This window comes from Ixodes scapularis, unplaced genomic scaffold, assembly GCF_016920785.2.
Source record: "Ixodes scapularis isolate PalLabHiFi unplaced genomic scaffold, ASM1692078v2 PGA_scaffold5__190_contigs__length_132052651, whole genome shotgun sequence".
NCBI classification, from domain to species: Eukaryota; Metazoa; Arthropoda; class Arachnida; order Ixodida; family Ixodidae; genus Ixodes; species Ixodes scapularis.
Genome location: NW_024609880.1, coordinates 97,639,007 through 97,662,035, shown reverse-complemented (window position 1 = coordinate 97,662,035; position 23,029 = coordinate 97,639,007). Strand labels below are relative to the sequence as shown.

The 23,029-nt window shown below is 49.8% G+C and overlaps 2 protein-coding genes across 2 annotated transcripts in view; one reads left to right on the top strand and one right to left on the bottom strand.

Annotated features, from left to right (window-relative positions):
* The window catches only part of LOC8041936 (pericentrin), a 221,380-nt gene that overhangs the window by 188,644 nt on the left and 9,707 nt on the right, over positions 1 to 23,029 (bottom strand). The window lies entirely within an intron of this gene.
* On the top strand, positions 11,939 to 21,484 carry LOC120850311 (G-protein coupled receptor Mth2). The gene is made up of 3 exons (XM_040222756.3): positions 11,939 to 12,129; positions 16,139 to 17,126; positions 19,497 to 21,484. The coding sequence occupies exons 2-3, from the start codon at positions 16,213 to 16,215 to the stop codon at positions 19,783 to 19,785; spliced, it is 1,203 nt and encodes a 400-aa protein (XP_040078690.1). The 5' UTR covers positions 11,939 to 12,129; positions 16,139 to 16,212; the 3' UTR covers positions 19,786 to 21,484.

The window sequence follows — 23,029 nt, the reverse complement described above, 5'->3', positions numbered from 1 at the left end:
ATAAAGTGAAATCGTTTCAGACATGCGGCGACCTTCAATTCACGTTACATGTCACGTCTTCTAATCATTTGCATTCCACGCGGGACGTCACGTTTCACGTGAGCGTTGTTTGAAATTCCCGCGCGAGTTCATGTGGCCGTGACGTCACGAACCTATCGACCAATCAGGATTTTCCCGTCACGCCGCCGACGCCGGCTCTTCTGCGACACGAGCACCTTAACGTTAAAAAATAATCTCGCTATTCGTGATCCTGGAGGCCAAACGCAGAGTATTTAAGCGTGCGTTTCCTCAAATAAAAAAAAACCGCTTCCGTAGGGAATTGTAGTAGACCGTTTCCGCAGCCCGCTAAGCACCCGGATAGCGCTCCGTAATCCGCCACAAGACCTTGAAGTATGCAGAGAAGGCTGGCGGCGCGCATGCGCAGTTGCGGCGTTTTCTTCGGGGATACCGTAGTGGAGGAGAAAAACGATCTACTACAACCCCCTAGTGTCTCTTAAGTCCGAGCGAAGCGGAACGCTGCGATCCGTAACAGAGCCAATTAGGCAGCGCCAAAAAGTGCACCGTCACGGCACTCCTCGTCTTAGCGCGGCTAAACCATTCCCTCAGAGTGACTGCGCTGTCTCCTGTGCGTGATCAGATCAGCCCGTGGTAGCTAAATCAACAAAGAAAACGAGCGTCGTGACGATGCACTTTTGACATCCACGCTCGTCGTCCAAGATCTATAGGGTGATTTCAGATAAGATCGACCAAAGGATGGCTAGTCGACATTTTCAAATCAACTGATGTTTTTATATGTTATTGTCTAGTGTCTGGTATGAACGAATCCAAACTTAGTTTTGACTAGAAAAAATACTTGGGGACAGGAAAAATCGTAAGGCATGAGGTGGTGGACAGTTGCATTAACGCGCACTGATGGAGGGGGCCCGTTTGAGAGTGAATAACTAAAGCGATAACATTAGGAGAACTCTAATACGTTTTAGGCGCAAACTATGGGTATAGCTTGCTTGTAATATAAAGTAATCATATTTATTTAAAATTTATTTATTTTTCTAAAAATTGACAAACATGCCTGCTCGAACGACAAATGGCAAACTTTGGAGGTCTGTATCTCATGAAATAATTTAATCATTATGATATAATTTGCAGATATTATTCTACTAATATATAGCTAATATTTAAAAAATAACTAAGGTATCTGTGTGATACAATAGTTAGGATATATTTAGCCAAACATGGAAAAAAAATCAAACAAAGAAAAATTACGATGCGAATAAAAAAAAAAACATCACCGTCGATTTTTTTTTTAATTTAGGTAACCTGTTATACTCTATTTCGGCATTCATTTCCATTAAAAACATGTTGCATCATTTTATTGCGAAAGAAGATACAACTCCCCAAAGTAGGGTCCTTTTTCAAAGCCTACACTTAGCAGTGTTTTATACAAGAACTGACTCCGAGTTCCAGTTTCATGAAACCAACGCACATCTTTCATATATTTTTATTCAGATGAGGCCAATGATAACTAAAGAAATCGTTCACACACCTAAATTAAGGAGAAACTACTGTGTACAAAGAGGTATCATATTACGGACTAGTGATCCGAGAAAAGATCATGCAGCCATCGGCCACTAGGAACTTTGTTTACTTTATTCTCCTGCGACACTATATGCTATTCCCTCTTCCGCTCTACCTTCATCTCTCTCTGTCTCTCTCTCATATATATCCCTGATATATATCCAGAACAAAAACATGTTCAAGCATTCCCTTTCTGCGTGGTAGTGTTCTGTGGCTAGCAAAAATCATTTCCTCGCTAAGCTCACGATTATGGCAAAATAGTTGCCGGAAACCGCAGACGACACTTGTCGCTAGTTCTGGCAAAACGGCCGATACAATCTTTTATTCGCATTTCCCCGCTCGCTGTCAAGGACAAGGGGGTTCGCTTCAACCAGCAAAACATGGCCGCCGACGCCTGTTTACTGAGCAGTCATGCCTGTCGCCATCTCACTCGCTGGCGTCACGGGAGATAATATCAGGCACAAAGGGGCACACCAACCGGCAGCATTATCCCCAAATACTCGAGCCTCGCGTAAATACATAGAGTGTAAACGCTGTCGCCATGTTATCGTAGTAAGACCGCCCCCCCCCCCCCTCCCCCAACGGGGGACTGCAGTACGCGACGGCGTGCTAACACAACGGCGACGATATCGACATCGCGGGCTCCGAATTTTCCCATAGTCATACCTCGGCAAACCTCACTCATGAGGGCCCTCACTCACCCTCACTCACCCTCATCTTCACAGGTGAGGTGAGGGTGAGTGAGTTTCTGAACCAGGAAAATTCATGAGTGTGAGGGTGAGTGAGGGTGAGTGAGGGCCGTGAGGGCTGTGAGGGCGGTGAGGGCCGTGAGGGCTGTGAGGGCCGTGAGGGCTGTGAGGGCGGTGAGGGCCGTGAGGGCGGTGAGGGCCGTGAGGGCCGTGAGGGCGGTGAGGGCGGTGAGGGCCGTGAGGGCTGTGAGGGCTGTGAGGGCGGTGAGGGCCGTGAGGGCCGTGAGGGCGGTGAGGGCCGTGAGGGCCGTGAGGGCCGTGAGGGCGGTGAGGGCGGCGAGGGGTATGAGGGCCATGAGTGCGTGAGAGGCGTGAGGGGGGAGAGTGGCGTGAGGGCCATGAGTGCGTGAGTGGTGTGACGGCGGTGAGTGCGTAACGGGTGTGAGGGCCATGAGTGCGTTAGGGCGGTGAGTGCGTGAGGCGCCCTTCAGATCGAGCATCTTTCTCAGCAATTTTGGTGTCAATGGCGCGTTGTTCTCTAGCTTTCCCTAGATCGACACGAATTGCTGAGATCGGGTCCGGCTCGAAATAAGCAAGCAACTCGGAGCAATTTGAATACGTTTGAAGCGGCTGCGTCCAATCAGGGACGCAATATTTTCACGTGATACCTCGTGCCGGTGATGATGACACCGAAAGAATTGGTTCTGGTTTGAAATCGAACGTTTTTTGGAAATAAACTGTTTCAGAAAGGTGCATTAGTATTCTTAGCGAGATTTAAATGCATAAAAACACGTTTTTAACGCGTAATTGTGTCTAAATAGTGCAAGAAAAATAAAATTTTATGATGACGATGGCAAATTGCAGCAATTGGTTGCTGCGTGTGATCGCGGGCGGCCCGTGTTGCTGGTGTTGCGACGTAAAGTTTCTGGGCGAAATTGCCCCGTCTGAAGCTGGCCTGAGTGGCGTGAGGGCCATGAGTGCGTGAGGGGTGTGAAGGCCGCAAGGGCGGCTAGGGGCGTGAGGACGGTGAGTGGCGTGAGGGCGGTGAGTGGCGTGAGGGCCGTGAGGGCGGTGAGTGGCGTGAGGGCTATGAGTGCGTGAGGGGCGTGAGGGCCGTGAGGGCGGTGAGGGCCGTGAGGGCGGTGAGGGCTATGAGTGCGTGAGGGCCGTGAGGGCGGTGAGGGCCGTGAGGGCGGTGAGGGCGGTGAGGGCGGTGAGGGCCGTGAGGGCGGTGAGGGCGGTGAGTGGCGTGAGGGCGGTGAGTGGCGTGAGGGCCATGAGTGAGTGAGGGGCGTGTGGGCCGTGAGGTTCAGTGAGGGTGAGTGAAGGGCTGAAGGTGAGTGTGACTGTGAGGGTGAGGATGAGTGAGGGGCTGAAGGTGAGTGTAGCTGTGAGGGTGAGGGTGAGTGAGGGGCTTAGGTGAGTGTGGCTGTGAGGGTGAGGGTGAGTGAGGGCGACCTAAAATGCCGACCTCTGCCCATAGTTCTACTCCACGATCATTTCTCGAAACGCTTGATATTGTGTACGCCCGCCTGGAAGGATTTCAGGCGCGTAGTTAAGATAAGGCGGTTCTCCGCGGCAAAAGAAAGCAATTTCACAAAAGCTTAAAAGCGGCGGCGACGCGTGTGCGGTGAACGCTTGTAGTTTTGGTGTAGACAGGGTGTGTGTGTTCTCGTTGTTGACACCAGCTGGCGATAAGGTACTGCAGGCGGTAGCTCAGTACAGCAAGGGCTAATCCGAGTGACCATCAACGTAACCCCACCGCCAACCCCTCGCGAACCGGTCGCCGACATGGCTCAGGCTGTGTCATGAACCACGTGGTAGAAGCTCGGGTGCTTTCATATCAGCGCGTGGAGGGACGACAGTGCGATTCCGGAAAGTCTTTTTCGAAGGCCGCTGACCACAATTTTTTGTCTGGAGACTTTCCCTCTTTCTTCCTTTGACGTGGATCAAGCTTTGGCGACAGCCTCAGTTGTGACCTCTCTTTTCAAATGTACGTTTGCAGTGAGTGAGCTCCTCAGCCTCGGACTTGTCACTTGTGCACCCAGTAGTTCTTTCACTTGGCAATTATATGCCATCGGTTGGGGTTTAATTTCTATTATTTATGTATACATTATGAAGACGTCCTGGAGCTCCGAACGAGTGTTTTGTGCAGATTACTTTTGCAAACACAAAAAGACTATACCAAAGCAGCGGAATTTTCGAAGTGTTGGCGAGTTGGACCTAAACTCGTTGAAGCAAATTCTTCCGCCTGACTGTTCCACCAAAGTGAGTGCGACGGACTACCTGTGCTACCATTGCTTCATGCACATCACTAAGGAGATCTCGATGCGAAGCTCAGAGCAGTGCCCTGACATATTTGTGCCAGCTGAAGAAGCAATTGAAGATCTAAATCGCAGCATACTACCTACAGATGTGTCGCCGCTGAGACAACCAAGCGTCGTAAGAAGTCGGGACAGGCCTGCCTATGTCAAGAGAAAGCAGACAGAACTGGAGCAGGTTGCTGTCAAGAATATACGCTCAAGGCTACGTATTGCGTACGACAGGGACGCACCATCGGGGTCGTCCGAACCAACATGCTCCACATGCACTGAGTGGGTGGAAAACTTTCGGCAGGCCTTTGAAACCGCCACCTCTCTCCGGGAACGTTGTCAACTGCTTACACTCCTGCCGTCAACACTGACGAAGAATGACGTTCAAAAGATGATTCCACAGGCCTCAATGTACCTCATCAGTAAATCCCGAAAACTCAAGGAAAAGCATGGCGTGTGGTATGAGCCGGATCCTTACACGAGGTGCAAGGTGAGCCCTGAGAACCTGTCTGCTGCCCTAAAGTACTTCACGAAAGACGAGCTACAATGTTCGCGCCAAAGTCCCAACCAGAAGGACGTCATCTCTGTCATGCTCAACGGAGAGAAAACGTTCGTGCCAAAGCGCTTCATGACACGCTCAATACGAGAGGCCTTCCGTATATACAAAGACAAGCATCCCGATTCCGGCGTTGGGCTAACGAAATTTTATTCGTTGCGCCCTAGATGGGTCCAATGTATTCCACACCAGGAAGTGTGCGTTTGTGTGCGCTGCGCCAATTATTATCTTTGTATTGCCGCTCTAGAGAACGTTACAGGCTCAACATTCAACACTGGTGAAATGAACTCGGCATTTCTGTGCGACCCAGCAACAGAACTGTGCCGTCAAGGAGACTGTGATCACTGCCCAAAAGGCCAGTTTCTTACACTCCAGGAACTTGATATCCCGGAGGATGAAGAGATTGTGCTTGCAACATGGGAGTCCGGCGACCTTGTGAAAAAAACTTTGGAACCTGAGACTTTCCTAAAAGTCATCCAAGTGACGGTTGGAAGTTGGGTACTTCACAACCATATCCGGCAAACGCAAGGTAAAGCGATCTACGATGAAAAACAGTGCATGCAACGCGGGAGCATTGTCTTTCATTTTGACTTTGCTGAAAACTGGACCATCGTGCTTCCTGACGAAGTGCAAGCATATCACTGGAAAAAAAAAACATGTTTCGATATTTACATGTGTAGTGACGACAAGAAAATCTACAAACAGCTTTGCCATCACCAGTGAGGACCTGTGTCACGACGCCGCTCACGCTTGCTTGGCTCTAGAAAAAGTGAAGGAGTGGGTTGAAGACAACGTTGCGGTATACTCGTACGTGACGTACGTAAGTGACGGCGCCGCCAGTCATTTCAAGAATCGCTACCAGCTTCACCAATTTGCAAAGGACGATTGCCCACAAGCCCAGTGGTTATTTTCTGCATCTGGACATGGGAAAAATGCATGTGACGGAGTTGGCGGACTCGTGAAGCACCAGGCCACGCTGAACAACCTGAGAGAACGTTCAGTAAGCGCAATTCAGACGGCCAGGACAATGGTGAGCGTTCTATCAAAGAAACTGAAAGGCGTGCATCTTGTATATCTGGACGAAAATGAGGTTGTTCGGTATCGTGAACAAAAAAAAGAAGAGTGGCTGACGGTGCGCGCCTTCCCTGGCATTCAGTCTTGGCAGCCGCGTGGCGGCTCAGCAAGTCATCAACAGAAGGGACCTGTGACGTATATGTAGCACGGACAGTCGGATCTGCTTGGAAGCAACTTTATTAAATGGGTACAGCGAGGAAAACCTTAGCGTAAAGTGCCGAATTTGATTTCCCAAGGACTGCTCATTTTGAATGCAGGGACATCTTATTTATCACATGTTTCTTCACGGGGTATTTAACCTACTGTTTTTGTTGGTGGTTACTAATAATTTTTATCTGATCACTATAAAAAAAAAACCCAAAATGTTATCCTCGAGCAGGATAAAATATATCGGCTTGCCACGATTCATTCATACACCGACAGCATCGAAGCTGCTCCAGTTAGGCACTATGGCATCCGTCACCTGAAATTGTTTGTAATCGTAAATACACAGCCAACCTAAATATCTTACTATTATATCTTTGTTTTTGTGTGTGGAAGTAAAGTTATTTATTTTACTCTAGATGTAAAATATACCGGAAGGTACAACTTCACACTGCATCATCTTTTCTCAAATCATTAGTCTCTAATATGATACCACTTTGTACGCTTATGTAAAATGCTGTATATAGTTTCTCCTCCCTTTTACTGTGTGACCGATCGCTCTTTTTATCAATGACCTCATCTGAATAAATGTATATAAAAGATTTGTGCAAGTTTCATGAAACTGGAACTCAGAGTCACTTCTTGTATAGGACACTGCTAAGTGTAGGCTTTGAAAAAGGACCCTACTTTGGGGAGTTGTTTCTTCTTTCACAGTGCAATGATGCAACATGTTTTTAATAGAAATGAATGCCGAAATAGAGTATAACAGGGTACCCAAATTTAAAAAAAATCCGAAGGTGGTGTTTTTTTTTTATTCGCATTGGAATTTTTCTTTGTTTGATTTTTTTCCCATGTTTGCCTAAATATATTGTAACTATTGTGTCACTCAGATACCTTATTTATTTTTTCAATAATAGCCATATATTAGTAAAATAATGTCTGCAAGTTATGTAATAATGATTAAATTATTTCATGAGATACAGATTTCCAAAGTTTGCCATTTGTCGTTCGAGCAGGCATGTTTGGCAATTTTTAGAAAACTAAATAAATTTTTAATAAATATTATTACTTTATATCACAAGCAAGTTGTACCCAGAGTTTCTTTGTAAAAAGTTTTAAAATTCTCCTAATTTTATTGTTTTAATTATTCACTTTCAAACTTGCCCCCTCCATCAGTGCGCGTTATTGCAACTGTCCACCTCTCCCTGCCTTACGATTTTTCTTGTCTCCAAATTTTTTTTCTGGTCAAAACTAAGTGTGGATTCGTTTATACCAGACACTAGACAATGTCATATAAAAACATCAGTTGATTTAAAAATGTCGACCAGCCACCCTTTGGTCGATCTTATCTGAAATCACCCTATAGGCTTTTGTATCGCTTATCACCCGGGTGAAAAATGCTGAGTCACTGAGCTGTGGAGACATGCGCAGCGTCCGATGTACCGCACAGCAGAGCAACAAAGCATGCTCAGGAGGCGTTCCACAGCCCAGCAGACAGACAATGATAGCAGCGCGCAGAAGGCGATTTGCAACCGTTTGCTACCGTTTGCAACCGCAACGCTTCCAAAGCTACACTCTAACCGCTGTGCGTGGAATAGAAAGCTTTGCCGGGAGCATGGCAACAATAGACAGAGTAGGCAGCTGCCTAGGGCGGCACAATCTTGGGGGCGGCCAATTTGTGGCCACCACCAAAATAATTTTTTTTTTTTTTTTATATCGAGCTTTGAATTCAGTTATTTTGGGAATTCTAGCTCCACATTTAGCTACTTTGAAAAATTATAACTCCAAACATAGCTACCCCCCCCCCCCCCCCCCAAACCCCCGCGGGGTGTTGGGGGGGGGGGGGGGGGGGCGTTGTTTTGGGCGGCAAAATGCCAAGTCCGCCTCTGGAAGCTCGACTATCATCTACACACATACCACGGCAAGATGGTGGCGCTCAGTGATCGTACTTGCAAGACGTCGATATAAGATGGCCAGAGTCTACAAGTAAAAATGTGTTAGAAACTGATATAGTTCCCCTCCTTCGTGACGATCAGACGGTCATCGCTGAACCGGAAATTCTTCATTTGATATAAACTAGACGGAGTCACGGCGGCTGGCCAAGTCGATCCTTTATGAAAGCGGCACAGAAAACCGCGCCGCCACTTGAAGTTGTGTACAGAATGTTGCCACGGTCTGACGCCATCTTTGGACACCCAACCTTGAATTTCCTTGCATAGGATCGAGTCAAAAAATTTTAATTCATACATTTTTTTTGAACTAGTATTTTTTTTTTTTTTCAGGAAATGTACGTCGTCTGAAAACGAAAAGAAAAAAAGGAGATAGCAAAGGTTCAGACATTTACCGCTTTTTGTTTCAAACAGTATATCACAAATTTATTAACGAAACCAAAATATGACGGTACCTTATATTCCTCCCCCCCCCCCCCCCCCCCAAAAAAAAAAAGCTTCAAAAGCAATGCGTTCGTTCCTTCTGACCCTCAAATATGCGTGACAAGAGCTTATCTTTCAAGATGAAAGAAGGAAACGTATTACTGACACAAGGCTGCGACTTAAGTGTTAACTCACGCCCAGGGATAAAAAGGAAAGAAACAAACACACACATTACACAAATACAACGGGTGCCCATGCGGAAAGGCGTTCGGGAATCGCCGAGGTTACGCGCGCTCATCGGTCGAGTGCGTCTCTCTCGGTAAGAGGGGCAAACAAAGCCTCGCTTATCACAGGTGGGGGCTCGTTGCACGCGGCAACGCGTTGACGGAACAACGATTACGCTAAGAGCCGCTAGTCAGACTCAAGGCGCGCGGATGCAACGGGCGCCAAGCTACGGCGCCGTCACATTGCTAGCTGCCCAGAAGCAGTCTTGGGTTAACGCTGGCGCGTTACTGTAACTTCGTTACTTTTTGGGGAACTTTAAAAGTAAGCGATACCTTTTCAAAACGTAACTTGTAAGTGTAGTTCGCTTCTGAAGTAACGACGTTAGACGTGTCGTTACTTCACAGTGTCTTCAGTTCAAGATATCATTGAACAAGTACAATCTAGCCATTCCTTGCACTGCTCAAATGATGTGTTCCAACGTTTTGAGGGTCATGTTGTTCTCACCTTGTGCCAGCTTACACTTTCTGTAATAAACTTGAGGAAAAGGGAGGGGGGGGGGGGGCGTTTTCCACTTTTTTTTGTATGTAGTCTTACTGAAAAGTGAGATACTTTTTTAAAAGTAACTGTAACGAACTACTTTTTCGTTGCTGTAACTGTAACTTCGTTATACTTCTATCTGAAAGTAAGTTTAAAGGGATACTGAACCGAAATTTCGAGCTCACAAAACAGGGCTGGAGCGATAGACGGGACGCTGCAGAACCCAAAAAATACCACTCATACACCGATATTTCTAATGGAACTTTTGGAAAAGATATTCGCGACCAAACACGGCCGCGACGAGGCCGACGAGACATCTCACGTCACGATTCTCTTTCCCTCTCCTCCTCGCTTCGTCCCATCGAGCTGGTAAACCGAAGCGAGGAGGAGAGAAGCAATACCGCTTCCCCTCATTCTCAACTGCTCCAGGAGGATCGTGGCGTCAAGGTCCTCGCTTGATTGCGCCCTTCTTTTCCAAAAATATGGCCATTCGTTTGAGATATCGATGTACGAGTGAAGTCATGGTGTTCGTAGCGTCCCGTTCAACGCTTCTGAGGCCCTATTTTGCAAAATCCAAATTTCGGTTCAGTATCTCTTTAACTAGTTACTTTTTGAAGTTCACTCACACGAGACTGCTCAGAGGCGGTGCATGTGCAGTTCGTAAAACAGGTTGCCAGCGAACTGCGACTGAGAACACGCAGATTAAGGTATCACGGGAATTAACGCCACAGCGCTGTCAGACAAAGAGAGAAAGAGAGAGAGAGGAGAAAATTACTGTACGCAAAGTAGCTGGGATTCCGATTAGACGAAGGCACCATGCACTCTCGCTGCTGCAATAAGAGACGGAGCAGTGAGAGAAGATAGAATATACGCGCGAAAGCATCGGAAAGCAAAGGACCCGGGCATTGCCAACAGTACCATCTTGATTACGACGATTGGTGTATATCGATCGAGAGTCGGGACAATTTCATCCCCGAGGTTTGAGTGGAAAACCTCGGAGCTTATTCTTGAGTAGTCGAACGATTCGTTTAGGCGAGCTCGCGTTGCCAACGGTTTCCAACTCCAGAGAAGGAAACAGGCGACGTTGCGTATATCGACGTGGAAAGCAATACGCCCCGAATTAGGCAAGCGATACGACCCGTTTGCGTAAGACGGCAACAACGTCAATATGTGCCGCTGTCTCCACTATAAAAAGAATGCACACATCTACCAGTCTAATAAGAGTCGCCACGCGTTACGTGTACGGTCTCTCACTTCGGTGCGATCGCAGAAGGAAACCGATCTCGACAAAAAAACGTCGGACGGCCGTCCCAAGAACACACCAAAGTCGATCCTTTGCACACTCAAGGATGCGCAAAAAGTAGGCACGCACGAAAAATATATGCCGAAGTAATTACATACCAAAACGCACCCGCGTGCCAAAACAAAACAAAAAGTCACACGAAATCGTTTAGACCCTTTCGCGAACTCGTCCACGCAAACCGTTCCAGGCCGTTACCTCGACGGCTTTCCGACACGATCGCGATTCAAAAATAAATGAGAAAAGCAACGTAGACAAATTCTATCCCCACGCCAAGAAGGGCAGACCACCGACGCACACGTACGCGCGGCACTTGTCGTCCGAGCAGCGAACCCTTGGGGCGCTGCCTGCCTTCCTTCCTCGTGGACTGTCCCCCGTCCTTGGACGACGACGACAACGACGGCAACGCGACTACACCCCCTCTCCTGACCCGAGCGAGCGCGGCACATCCTAGACGGCCAACACAGACAGCACAAAAAGGTGGACCCATCCTCCGTTCACGCTCAAGCTGACATTGCGGTGGAAGCTATACATGCTCGTTGGACCAGTCTTAGCTCGCTCTCTCCCCACGTGATCAAGCTTCCGCTACATATACCCACCTCTAGAGGAAAAAGGTTCGATCGGTGGTCCCATGCTGGTCCAGATGTAGCCATATAGCTGGCGACGCTTTGATAAACACAAAGAAGCAGGAAAACGTGCGAGCAGTCTATGGTCAGTGACAGGCTAAGGGTTAAAAGGCTTCTTGAAAACACCGGCGCCGCACATTGTATAAAAACAAATAATCTTGACGAGCACTCGAACGTAGCGGAAAAACGAACACGCCCAACTTATCGCCTTCTTTCTTCTCCAACCCTTTCATTTTTTTTTTCTCGAGATTACCGATATCAGCGCTTACGATGTGCGGTGTTCTGCTCGTGCCTGCACCGCCCCTAATACCCAGGCCCAGAGAGAGCTGGGTCAGGTGATGAAAGAGCGGTGGTGCGTTGGTCCGGCGAACGCGTAGCTCTTACCGCACTCTCAGCTCAGGGGTGAACTGAGCGCAGGGACCACCACCAAGGGCACATCGTCGCCTCTTCCGCCAAGTCTTTCCGCCGCCGCCGCCGGGAGCGCCACCTCGACCGGCCAGTGCGTCGTCCGTCCGGCGCAGCGACGCCACTCTCGCGAGCGACGAACAAGTCGACGCGTTATCTACGTTCTTGGTGCCCGCAGCTAACACGCTCGCCGCCGGTATGGAGTGAGGTGTTCGGCCGGACGAGTGACGGATACGCGCGGGTAGTGGATGGCCCTGGCTTTGTCGATCAGACCGGACTATCGCGCACCATCGGGGATTCCTCTTCTTTCGCAGGTGAGCGGTGTTTGGGTTCGTGTCGAAGCGCGCGTCGTCAAGTTGGTGATGCGTTCGTCCAAGACCGCGGACAGCGGGTGGTGCGGACATGACGGCGTCTTCGGAGGCGTTGCATCGGCTAAGGACATTTACAGCTCAACTCCTTGGCTGGATATCTTTTTTTTTTTTTTTTTTTTTTTTTTAATCACATTGTGCGGGTCGGTGAGTGCACATATGCAGTTACCGAACCGATGTCAACATAGTCGAGAGCGAACAAGAGACTACCAACGTACCAGCAAATCGTGACACTTCCTTTTGAATCGTCAAATTTGTTCGGCACGCCGATAAAAAAAAAAAAAAAAAAAAAAAAAAAAAACTCATTTAGAAGTAAAACGCGGAGGCGGCCAAAGCTGGTATACGAAGATTTTGCAAAAGAACTTTAAAAAGAACTCTCCCGAAAAGCAGCCAATCGTGTTTTCGGACCTCGGCCGCTTTAGCCGCTTTACGGCGTCGAATAATCTCGATGCAAAAGGGGTCGAGCTCCCGCAACACGGAGGACTTCAGTTTCGAACTTTGTTTTGAGGGGAATCCGACATAATCGCAGGTGCTGTTTGCCTTACGGGACGAGAAACTATGTGGCTCGGTTTTACAATCGCTGGCGACGGGGTCAATTTATTCTTGCGTGTATCTTTCCCGCCTCGGGGAATTCCCCTAAAACTCCAGTGGGACCGATGCTGGGATAACGCCGACAAGGTTTAACCAGAGGAAAATTTGCGACTCCCTCGCCGGGGTGAAGAGCTGGTGGTGGAAGAGAGGGGGGGGGGGGGGGGGGGGATGTTTTTTTAGTTTTTTTGTTCGATCCCTTGAAGGTCATCCTGGTGATGACCTTCAAGGGATCGAAGTTTTCAAGTTTCAAGTGTCTTTATTCCTCTTCTTGTTAAAAAAGGAATATAAAGACACTTGAAACTTGAAAACTTGATATCCCACACCGCCTGATGATAGTGAGGGGGGGGGGGGGGGGTTTGGCTTGAAAGGGCGGCAGGCATCACATGGTTGTCTTTTTAGACGTAGACTAGGTGGCGCAAGCTACCGCTCGTTACAAAGGGTACATTCATTAACATCCATTCATCCGTCACATATAATCACCCTTGCGGTGGTTACGATCAGGACGGGTGGCAACCGTCCACATAGCTCCTGGTTAGCTCAACTGGTAGGGCGCTCATTTGGCAGAGCGGTCATCCTTGGCGAGGTCCAGGGATCGAATCCCGGACGAGGCGAACTTTTTCAACGGCGCACCAGTCGGGCGTGAGCTCTGCTCCATCTCAGGTTCAACCTTCGGGAGTTACCCTAAGCTTCGAAAACGGTCGCTCGGTTCGTGGACTGTGACCCCGGTGTCACGTTACAGAGCTGGCACTGCGCCCTGGCATCGCACAAAATCCAGGCGCCCGTGAGCGCGCCGATTTTTGTCGCCTCCGCGTTCCAAAAGGTCCTTCTCACCCCTTGGACAAACACGGCTGGCTCATAGTCATATTCGCGGCAGGCCTTTCTAACTAACGTTTCGAGGCCTTTTTCCGTTTATCCCTTAATATGGTTTATGGGGTTACTTCGGCAGCACAGTGAGCCTGGAAAGACCAGTAGCGACCACATGATAACCTCCGACGATCCCTCATTCGATCCACGTTTCGGGCATTGGCTGAAGCTCGTACGATTCTTCACCTAGAGCAAAGTAATGCCGCAAAGGGCCGCTAGAACAGCAGGGAGGTCATTCAGTTGTTTCTCCTCTAGCGCGTGCTTCCCACCTTCGATGACGCTTCGGCGTCTCGCTCGCCTCGAGCCTACACGCGCAGATGAAGCGCGACGGAAGGCAAACCCCCGTCAAGCCGGAGGCCGGGTACCGGAAAGAGACGCTCCGCAATGTATATGGCACCCCGGTCGAATTCAGAGGTTTCTCCAAGGTGCGCTAAACCCAGAAAACAATACAAGAAAAATTGAAAAAAAAAAGTGTTTCAGAGTCACGTGATTTTCGCCAGGTGCAAGAAGTCCCTCGGCTGAGGCAAGGCTGCACGATAAGGACCCGGCCGGTTGTGCAACGGTGCGAGTGGCGTTAATTCCTCGTTCTGGGCGACACGTATAGCTCTTAAGTGGCCGGGCCTTGAGACTAGTTGGGAATTACTTAGACTGCACCGCACCGTATACGCGCCGGCCGTGGGGATGCGCAAAACCGCTTCGTCGGTAATATATCCTGCGTGCGCCATGGAGGAAGCCTCTTCGAAAAGACTTTCGACTGCGCCTTTTGTTTCTCGCTCTCACTAACGGCTTCTCTTGCGTAAGACAACTACGCCCAGAGAATGCGGTCAGCTGGAAATATTCCGCTACCGACACCTTTCCTGTCCACTAGATAAAAAAAAAAAAAAAAGTTTAACTCGAGAAAAATAAAGAAGAAATGTGGAGGGAATATTTAGGAAGCTTGCTTTGATCATACATTCCAAGGTTAAGTAATCAAGCGAATTGTTTCTTCTAACAAAAAGCAAAAATCTTTGGGGTTAGAGAGAGAGACTCTCTCTCTCTCTCTCATGTTCACGAGTAACATTACACTTGGTGACAACTTCTTCTGGCAATGGAGCCTAAGCTACGAGTACCCGTGCGCTCACACGCATGGAGCGGTGATCAAAGCTGCGCATGCACAGTCTTCGCTTCTGAAATGCCGCAGAAAGTTGTCCCGAATAGTCCCGAGCCCGCCAAACGTTCGCAACGGTTCCTCTTTCTTCTGCACGCTCCGATTTCTGGTCCAGTATTCTCAGACAATGAGCGTGTTATGCACTCCGACTCGAACGTGCAACCGCGTCGTCGCAGATTATGCGAGAGATTTCTAATCCGCCGCCGGATAAAACCCGATCGCGTATACCCTTTCTGTTCGACCGCCGAGCGGTCAACTTGGCAAGCCGCCTTCCGATTCAACGAGGACAGCCTACGGGCCAGCAATAGCAGAGCTCGCGGGGCTCTCGTGTGCGGCTCCTGGATTGTTGCGCCACGCCACAGCGTCCTCCAAGAGGCGTAGTTCCTTGTGCATGCATAAACACAAACAGTCAACAACTTGGGTCGCCTCGGGAGGACACGGCAAGTTGCCCGAACGAGGTGTCACGCCACGAGCCAACCGCGCAGGGAGACAAAGGACTCGTTGATCCACGACAAGGAGCGAAAGATGCGCAAGGGGCTGCGAGGCCCACAGCGGCACGATAACTTTCGCAGGACTTGGTGTAAACAAAAAATGTTTATTATCTCTCTCTCTCAATCTCAATCATCTGTGCCCGAAAAAAACTGCTTCGCGGAATTCGGCCTTGAACTGTGCATCGCAGTTCGTGGCGAGTCAGATCGGCGGCCCCCGCGGCAAGGGGGGAGGGGGCGAGTGCCTCCCGAGTCCCCACGAAAAACAACAACGTTGCCATCTCCTTGCCATCGAGGTAGGAACGCGCCTCTGGCTAGCGGGTAAGAACCGGCTGATGACAATCGTTCATAGTTGGGCGCACGACATACGGATTGAACAGCTAAGCGACTAAATCAGATGAGACACCCGAGTGAACTGTGCGCATATACCGCGTGACCTGTGGAATCATCGAAACTCAGTGTGATACCAGAGGTAAATATGAATGTTTGATGTGATGAATGGACTGAGGTTAAAGACACCGTGTCGTGCTGGGCCACGCATTCGGAAATATGATGCGTCATCGTGCTGTTTTGGCATATATCGTGTTAGCGCGATGTTTGAATAAACACAACAACGCGGCAACAACTCACAGGAGAGGTAAACAACCTTTGCAGTAAGTTATTCCTCGGTCACGGGTTTTCACAATGTTGGAATTCCACCGGCTCGCATGTTCTTCTCCGCAATTTCTGGAAATGGCAGGTTTACCTGCCCTTCATCGCGCTTTGACACGCGTTACTCTCCTCTACAATGTTGGTACACGGAACAACGAGGCCCTTAGGTGAAAAGTGCAAAAACAAAGCCTTTGTGTTTTCTGTTTGCCTGTAGGCGCCGCACCCGTGACGGCGGCCGGGGCTTGATGCCCCCCGCGCCGTGGGCCGGCCGAGCCAAGACCGGCGCGCATGGCCATCACTATGTTCCTGGACAGCATCTACCTTAACTGGGTGCAGCGACGTTTCCAGAATGTGTCGGCAGACGCAGCACGGCTCCTGCGCGAGGCCAACCAGGACCCGGCCACGCTGCCCAACCAGAGCTCGCCGCTCAACGCCTACCTGTCCCGCAACCCCGTCCTCCAGCTGCTCCAGCGCAACAGTACCTGGCTCAGTCTGCTGGGCAACTCGAGCGGCGAGTCCAGCGGCGTGTCTCGCTACGCCAACAACAGCCGCGGCTCCGCCGCCTTCGACGCGGACGTGGGCGTCCGCGACTACTATCCGTACATCGTCATCGCTATGGCCCTGTCCCTCATGTTCCTGGTGCTCATCTGCGCCGCCTACTGCGTTCTGCCCGAACTGCGCAACACGCACGGCAAGAACCTCCTGTCGCTGTCCAGCTGCTTCATGGTCCTCTACGTGGGCTTCATCGTCGACTTCACCCTGCGGTCGCGCATCCCGCAGCGGCTGTGCCAGGCGCTGGCCGTCGTCCAGCACACCAGCTTCCTCGCGGTGTTCTTCTGGACGAACGTGATGGCCTTCGACGTGTGGCAGGCCATCGTGACGCTGCGGCCACTGGCCAACCCGCGCATCCGCCAGGACCATTACTGGCAGTACGCCGCGTACGCCTGGACGGCCACAGTGGTGGTGTCCGCGCCAGCGCTCCTCTTCCAGTTCACGGACCTGGTGCCGCACGAGTACCGGCCCCGGTTCGGCGAAAAGAAGTGCTGGCTCAGCGGATACCTCGCGTACGCGCTCTACTTCAATCTGCCCGTGGGCATCATCCTGCTCTGCAACGTCGTCATCTTCGGCATGACCGCCTGGGCACTCTACAGGGCCAAGACCCTCCAGAAGGTCACGCTCCAGGCCGAGCAGCAGAAGCAGATGTGAGTCTCGGCCAGGTTGCTCCCTGGCAATTGTGAGGGCGACTTTAGGCGCTTGAGCTTGATTTCTCGCACCAGAGAGAAGTTGAGATGTATATACTGGGACAAATATAAACAAATACGGAATCATCTAGCGCTTTCACAAAAGAAAAGAACAACAAAAAAAGATATTTGCATTTCATACAACTTGACAAGTCGTAACCGACTGGCCCATTCGAACGGACGAGTCTGAGCAAAACAGAAAGGAAAGTTGTCTCTAGTTCTGGACTACTTGACGTATCGTTAATCAAGCACACTCGCCAATCATTTGAGCGCGATCTCAAGCGGAAAACGAAGGTAGCGAACACATCGTTAAAGTCAGCGAGCAACGTGAGGAAACTGTAGAAGAGTACAGGAGACAGGATAGACGCTGAACTCTCAACTCAATATTTCATCCAGAAGAGAAGAAGAAAGAAGATGACATATAACCAACAGGCACGTGCTCATGGCATGAGAACTCTAGGGCGTGGGGCAATGGCTTTAGAGCATCGAAGCGTTTAAAAACAGAACTTCCTTTTCAGATAAAGTAACAGAAGCACGGCTCACACAGTGCTCCCCCCCCCCCCCCCCCCACCTTGTATAATATACGCCTCGTAACTTTCCCTCGAAAGTTTTTCCTTATATAATATATTAATAACGTATATTATACAAGGTCTAGGGGAGCACTGCGTGAGCCATCCTTCTGTTACTCTATCTAAAAAGGAAGTCTTGTTTTTCAACGCTTCAATGCGCTAAAGCCACCGCCCCCAGAGTTCTCGTGCCATGAGCAAGTGCCTGTTGGTTATATGTCATCTTCTTTCTTCTCTTCTGGATGAAATATCGAATTATAAGTTCAGCGTTTATCCTGTCTCCTGTATTCTTCTACAGTTTCCTCACGTTGCTCGCTAACTTTAACCATGCGTAATGCTTACCAACTAGCTCAGCTCACCACCCTTCGAAAGTAGGGAAAGATCCCAAAGCGTGCTCCTCCGTCACAGGTCAACGTATAAACGCGACCAGAAGGCAAGAGACATAGCTTCAAGAGTTCCTAGACGCTGTAATTACTTGGCAGAGATCCATAGACAAGATAGCGTATCTCCTCTTCAGAGGGCGCAGCGGGACTCGCGCCATCTACAGTTGCTCGGTTTAGTTTCCGTGTGTTCGAAGGAAACTGACAGGTCCGTCCTCCGTCTCAGCACGCGGGTTTGCGAGCGGTACGACAAAATCAATATGACTGTACTCTGAGGGGCCACCGTTAAGGAAAGACACGAACCATTTGGTGCCTGCCAACTCAACTGAGACTTTCCTCGAGGCAAGTTATGCTCTATGGTAAACAATCCACATTCTTCACCCACAAGCGCGCACGCGACAAGCTTTTCCTTGTCTATGCTAATGCCACCCTGCCAGCTCCGTATGCCCACCATGTCTTTTAAAAGCGCAGCCATTAACGAAGGCGCAACGAGACACGTTGTTCCAACCCATAAAACAAAAGCCTCGCTTGACCTCGAAAAAAAAAAAAAAATCTACAAGCTGCGCAAAACATGGGTTACAAAAATTAGAACGTTCCACGAAAAAAAAAAAGAAAAGAACATTGACGCCGAAGAGATAGTCGAAACCTTTCACCGTGCACCTTTTGAAATTCCTTCGCAGTAGTTGTCGCAGTACCTTTTAAGGTTTCAAGCTCCTCCACAAAGCTCTCAACCCTTGCCACTTCAACAGAGGGGACGTTGGAGAGGAGGAAACCACCAATCGTGGCGAGGGGCTGGTCCTATTCTAAAACAGGGGTAGGGCACTAATGCCTCCCTTCTTTTCCGATGCCAATGAAGCAAGAATACAAGCGATAAGACGAAGTCGAGCCGGCGGATCAATGGTTGCCACATGGTCTCCACTAGGGGGCTGGATGGCACATTGAGCAAACGGGTATGAAGCGACCGGAAATAAGCGGCCTGTCCCGGAAGTGAGCGTTTCACTGGCTTTCCAACTGTTCCCGAGCGTTGGTACGAACAGTGTAGAAGAGGCTGGATTTCTTTTTTTAAGAGAGCTTTTCGTTGTGCAATAACAGCACATGCAGACCCGAGAAGTCTTCTGGGAAGCCAGTTAATGGGGGAAAACTTCGAGATTCTTGTAGATCAAGCGTGCATGTCTCGCGTTCAAATGAACCATTCTAGGGATTTAATGCTAAAGGGGATTATTAAAACTCTTAAAAACGCAACAAAGCGTGGACTAAAACATCGACTAAATGAAGCCCAGCTGACGCCCGACTTCCGGGACGAGCACCGAAGTTCCGGTGGCTTCATTTGCGCCAGTGGTTGCATGTCCTTCCAGGAAGCTCAATCCTGTCCGTCGTCTTTGCAGGTTTTACCTGTACGTCAAGCTCTCCCTGGTCATGGGCATCATCTGGGTCTTCGAGTTCATCCCCTGGATCACGGGCTACCACAAGCTCTACGGCCTGGCGGGCATGCTCAACTCCCTGCACGGCCTCTACCTTTTCTTCATCTTCATCTTCAAGCGCAAGCTGCTCAGCCAGATGCGCAGCCGTCTCTCCTGCTGCGCAAAGCCCAAGGGCGCGAGCACCATGGCCAAAAAGTCCTCCTGCACCACACTCACGTCCATCTCGAATTGCACACTGAACGCCGAGCCGTAGCTGGACTACTTCGGAGCTCCGTGCGATCAAGCTTCGGTGCTGTGTTGACTTCACGCGGGACCGAAAATATCGGCGAAGTATAATCCACAACACGTGTACGACTGCGCGTGTGTGTAAGGGACAACAGTGACTTAGCCTTAAGCGCTGAAACGTATTTATAAGGAACTCATCCGCTAGCGGGAAAGTGTTTGGTCGCGTCGTTGGGGTCGTTGCAATGTTTAGCCGCTTGTTTAGGACTCAGAAAGGGGCTTACCAGGAACCTCGTGTACTATAGCACTTTCTTGCGACGGACCGCGGAGGACGCTACGACCCATCTAGACCAATCCAATGTTACGCGAACGTCACGTGACCTTCGGGAGGAGCACAGCGAAGCGTGGGGTCACGTGACACGTTCAGTGTTCGATTGGCTGGGATGGCTCGTAGGGTCCGTTGCTGTCCATCGAAAGAAGAAACGGAGCGTAGCGCTGCTAGGCCAAGACAAGTTTGAAGGTAATCAGACGCACCAACAAATGTCTCAGGAGCTTCGCTTTTTTTTTTTTTTTTCCTTCATAATGTGCCACGTGTTACGTAATGTCCATGTCTACCTTTGGATTCCCTTGAAGTCTCACATTAGGAACCGGAAGACTGAAACAGAAAGCAATGCAAATCTACTGCTGAAGTGTAAAAAAAACAAAAAACACTGCCAGTTGTATTGATACCACCTAGAATAATCAAAGCCTGTGCACTAAAATTTATGACGTCATCCCAGTGAGATCCAGCGATGACAAGAGATTGGATACGAGTGCTACGTCAGTAATCGGCTAGGTCTCGCGTCCAATCAGAGCGTCGAAGAACGCTCGGCTTCGGGCTAGGGTCCAATTGCCAAGTTGGTGCCGTCTGATTCTGATAACGTTCCATAGAGTGGGGCGTCTGGATACGCTTTCATTATTCTAGATGGTGGTGGCGGTGGTTGTATGCGGAGTGGGTTGCTTGGTCAGAGTGCATAGTCTGTAGCCAGACTGCCCGATGAACTCGGAGCAATCGTGGCCACCACTGGTTGGAGCACCACTGCGAACAGTATGTACAAAGCGCGAATGCGTTATCTTTGTGGGCAAATCGCAATGAAAGGCCGGGTATCCTGAAACAAAATACGACATTTTGGGGGGCTTGTCGGTCAGACTATGTCTGCAGTAGAAGTCCTCACGAAGCCCGCTCTCTTGCAACGTTCACACTGCCACACGAGCTGGATGTGGTCAAATGTGCTTATCACCTTTGCTTTTCACTGTAATCTCAATGTCTGCCAAAGATGTAAGTTGTTGTTCCATTGCAAGTTCAAACCTTACCTATCTTTCACGGGTGCTTCAAACAGTGAAGAGTCGCTTGCGAAGAAAATTCATTCCGTAATATTTATTATATGTGCTAGAAAAAAAAAAAAAAAAAGGAAAACTCATCTAAAGGTGTAAAAACATCCATCTCCATTGTTCACCAAGCAACACGCCACGCAAATATGTACCGCACGAAAAAAAGAAAAGTACTCATTGCACAATTCTTGAAGAGATCTTCAAAGTTTACACTCGAAGAGATTTACGACTTTGTACAGATTAGTCTGCACACACTGTAAAGAAAGAGATGTCTCTTTTCCCAGCTCTGCCTGGCGTGTCACGCTATAAAAGATTCTAAAAGAAGAGTTAAAAAGAATACAACGCTTTGTGAAAACCGAGCCACTGTGTTGAAAATGTTCTTCAGAAACAAGAAAAAAAAACAAAAAAAAAACGTGTGCAATATTTGACACGAATTTTGTGACATACGTGATCACATGCACTGGAAAAGCATCCTCTACAGACGAGACATAAATAGCATATCAACAAACACATATATTCCTGCGTCAAAATATCCATACAATAAACCTTGAAATTTTTTTCGCAGTACCGCTCGCGTAGGTAGGGGGTAAAAAGATATATGCCTGACATTCCATCTTTGTACGCCAGCTACCTAGTGTGCACTAAAATGTTGTCGAAGTCACAACCATAACATGGTAATTCCGCCACCAGAACTGCGTGATGCATGTTAAAGAACCCAGATTAGCAGTCGTGCTGCACTGAGAAACAAGTCACCTCATTCGTTGGCACGCTTTCTAAACGTACAAACGGTCAATCTGGCCTCTGACACTAGGCCCATACACATGGGCGTACCAACCGGGGAGGGGGGGGGAGGGGGCGGGGGTGGCAAGGGGGGCGCTTGCCCACCCAGCTTCTCAAAGTGAGTGTGTGTGTGTGTGTGGGGGGGGGGGGGGAGCACGCATGTATTTTGCACCCCCTCCCCCTTCACCCTGAAACAGCCGCCGCTGGGCAGGACAAACAGCGGCCGGCGGCGCCCAAGGGATACCAAGAGCACCGCCCCCCGGGCCTGGGGAGGGGGGGGGGGGGGGGGGGGGGGCGGTGGTCCGGTTTGCCTCCTTCACCCAAAAACAAGTTGGTACGCCACTGCTACCACTGCCCATACACACATACGTGCTTGAGTGCGGAGCGGCGTCTCTGCGGCCAGAAGCGGTTGCTTCCGGTACGACGCTCAACGTCGTGCAACGCCTCGCAGAGCGCCGCGAGGGACTCTGGCTCAACTTTGGATGCGGCAGTAGGTAGACCAATTAGAAGCCGAGAAAGGAAGGGAGGGTCACGTGTTCGCTCGCGCCACTCGACGATGCGCATCCAGTTCTCCGCTTGCGGAACCTTGTTTTAGGGAGCAGCGGGAAATCTGGGAGCAAGTCTTCAAAGGCTGCGATGGTTCAAGCCTGACAGATTGCCGGGGCAGCCAGCGGGATCGTCCCGACGCTGTCACCGGACGCCCCGCCATGTTGCCCTGGATTTCCCTTACTGCGCTAGTGACAACAGAGCGTTCTTATTGGCTCTTGACTGCGGTTGACTGCGTGTCGGTGCAACAGTGTGTGCAAGCTTGGCCCAAGCGCTCTTTGCAACGCTACGCGTTCGCTTGCCGACGGAACGCACCGCGCAAAACCGCAAATCTGCGTATGGGCCTTAAACAATACACTACAGCGGATTAATACACACATCCTCTATTAAACGTCGAACGCGAGCATGGTATCGATGGTACCAGTACTCCGTACCCCCCCCCCCCCCCCCCTCAACATGGTACCTCATATATAATAAGGCATATTGCTTTATGTTATACATCGTTTACCTGCGGCCAATCTGCCTCTCGTTGGCCTTCGGTAGGTGACGTCAGCGCTATAGTGTGTGTGTGTCTGTAT

Excerpts from the sequence above, each read along its gene's own strand:
- LOC120850311 (XM_040222756.3), top strand. The coding sequence starts at position 16,213 with ATGGCCATCACTATGTTCCTGGACAGCATCTACCTTAACTGGGTGCAG. Across the intron at positions 17,127-19,496 it reads GCCGAGCAGCAGAAGCAGAT|GTTTTACCTGTACGTCAAGC; the intron begins GTGAGTCTCGGC and ends TCGTCTTTGCAG.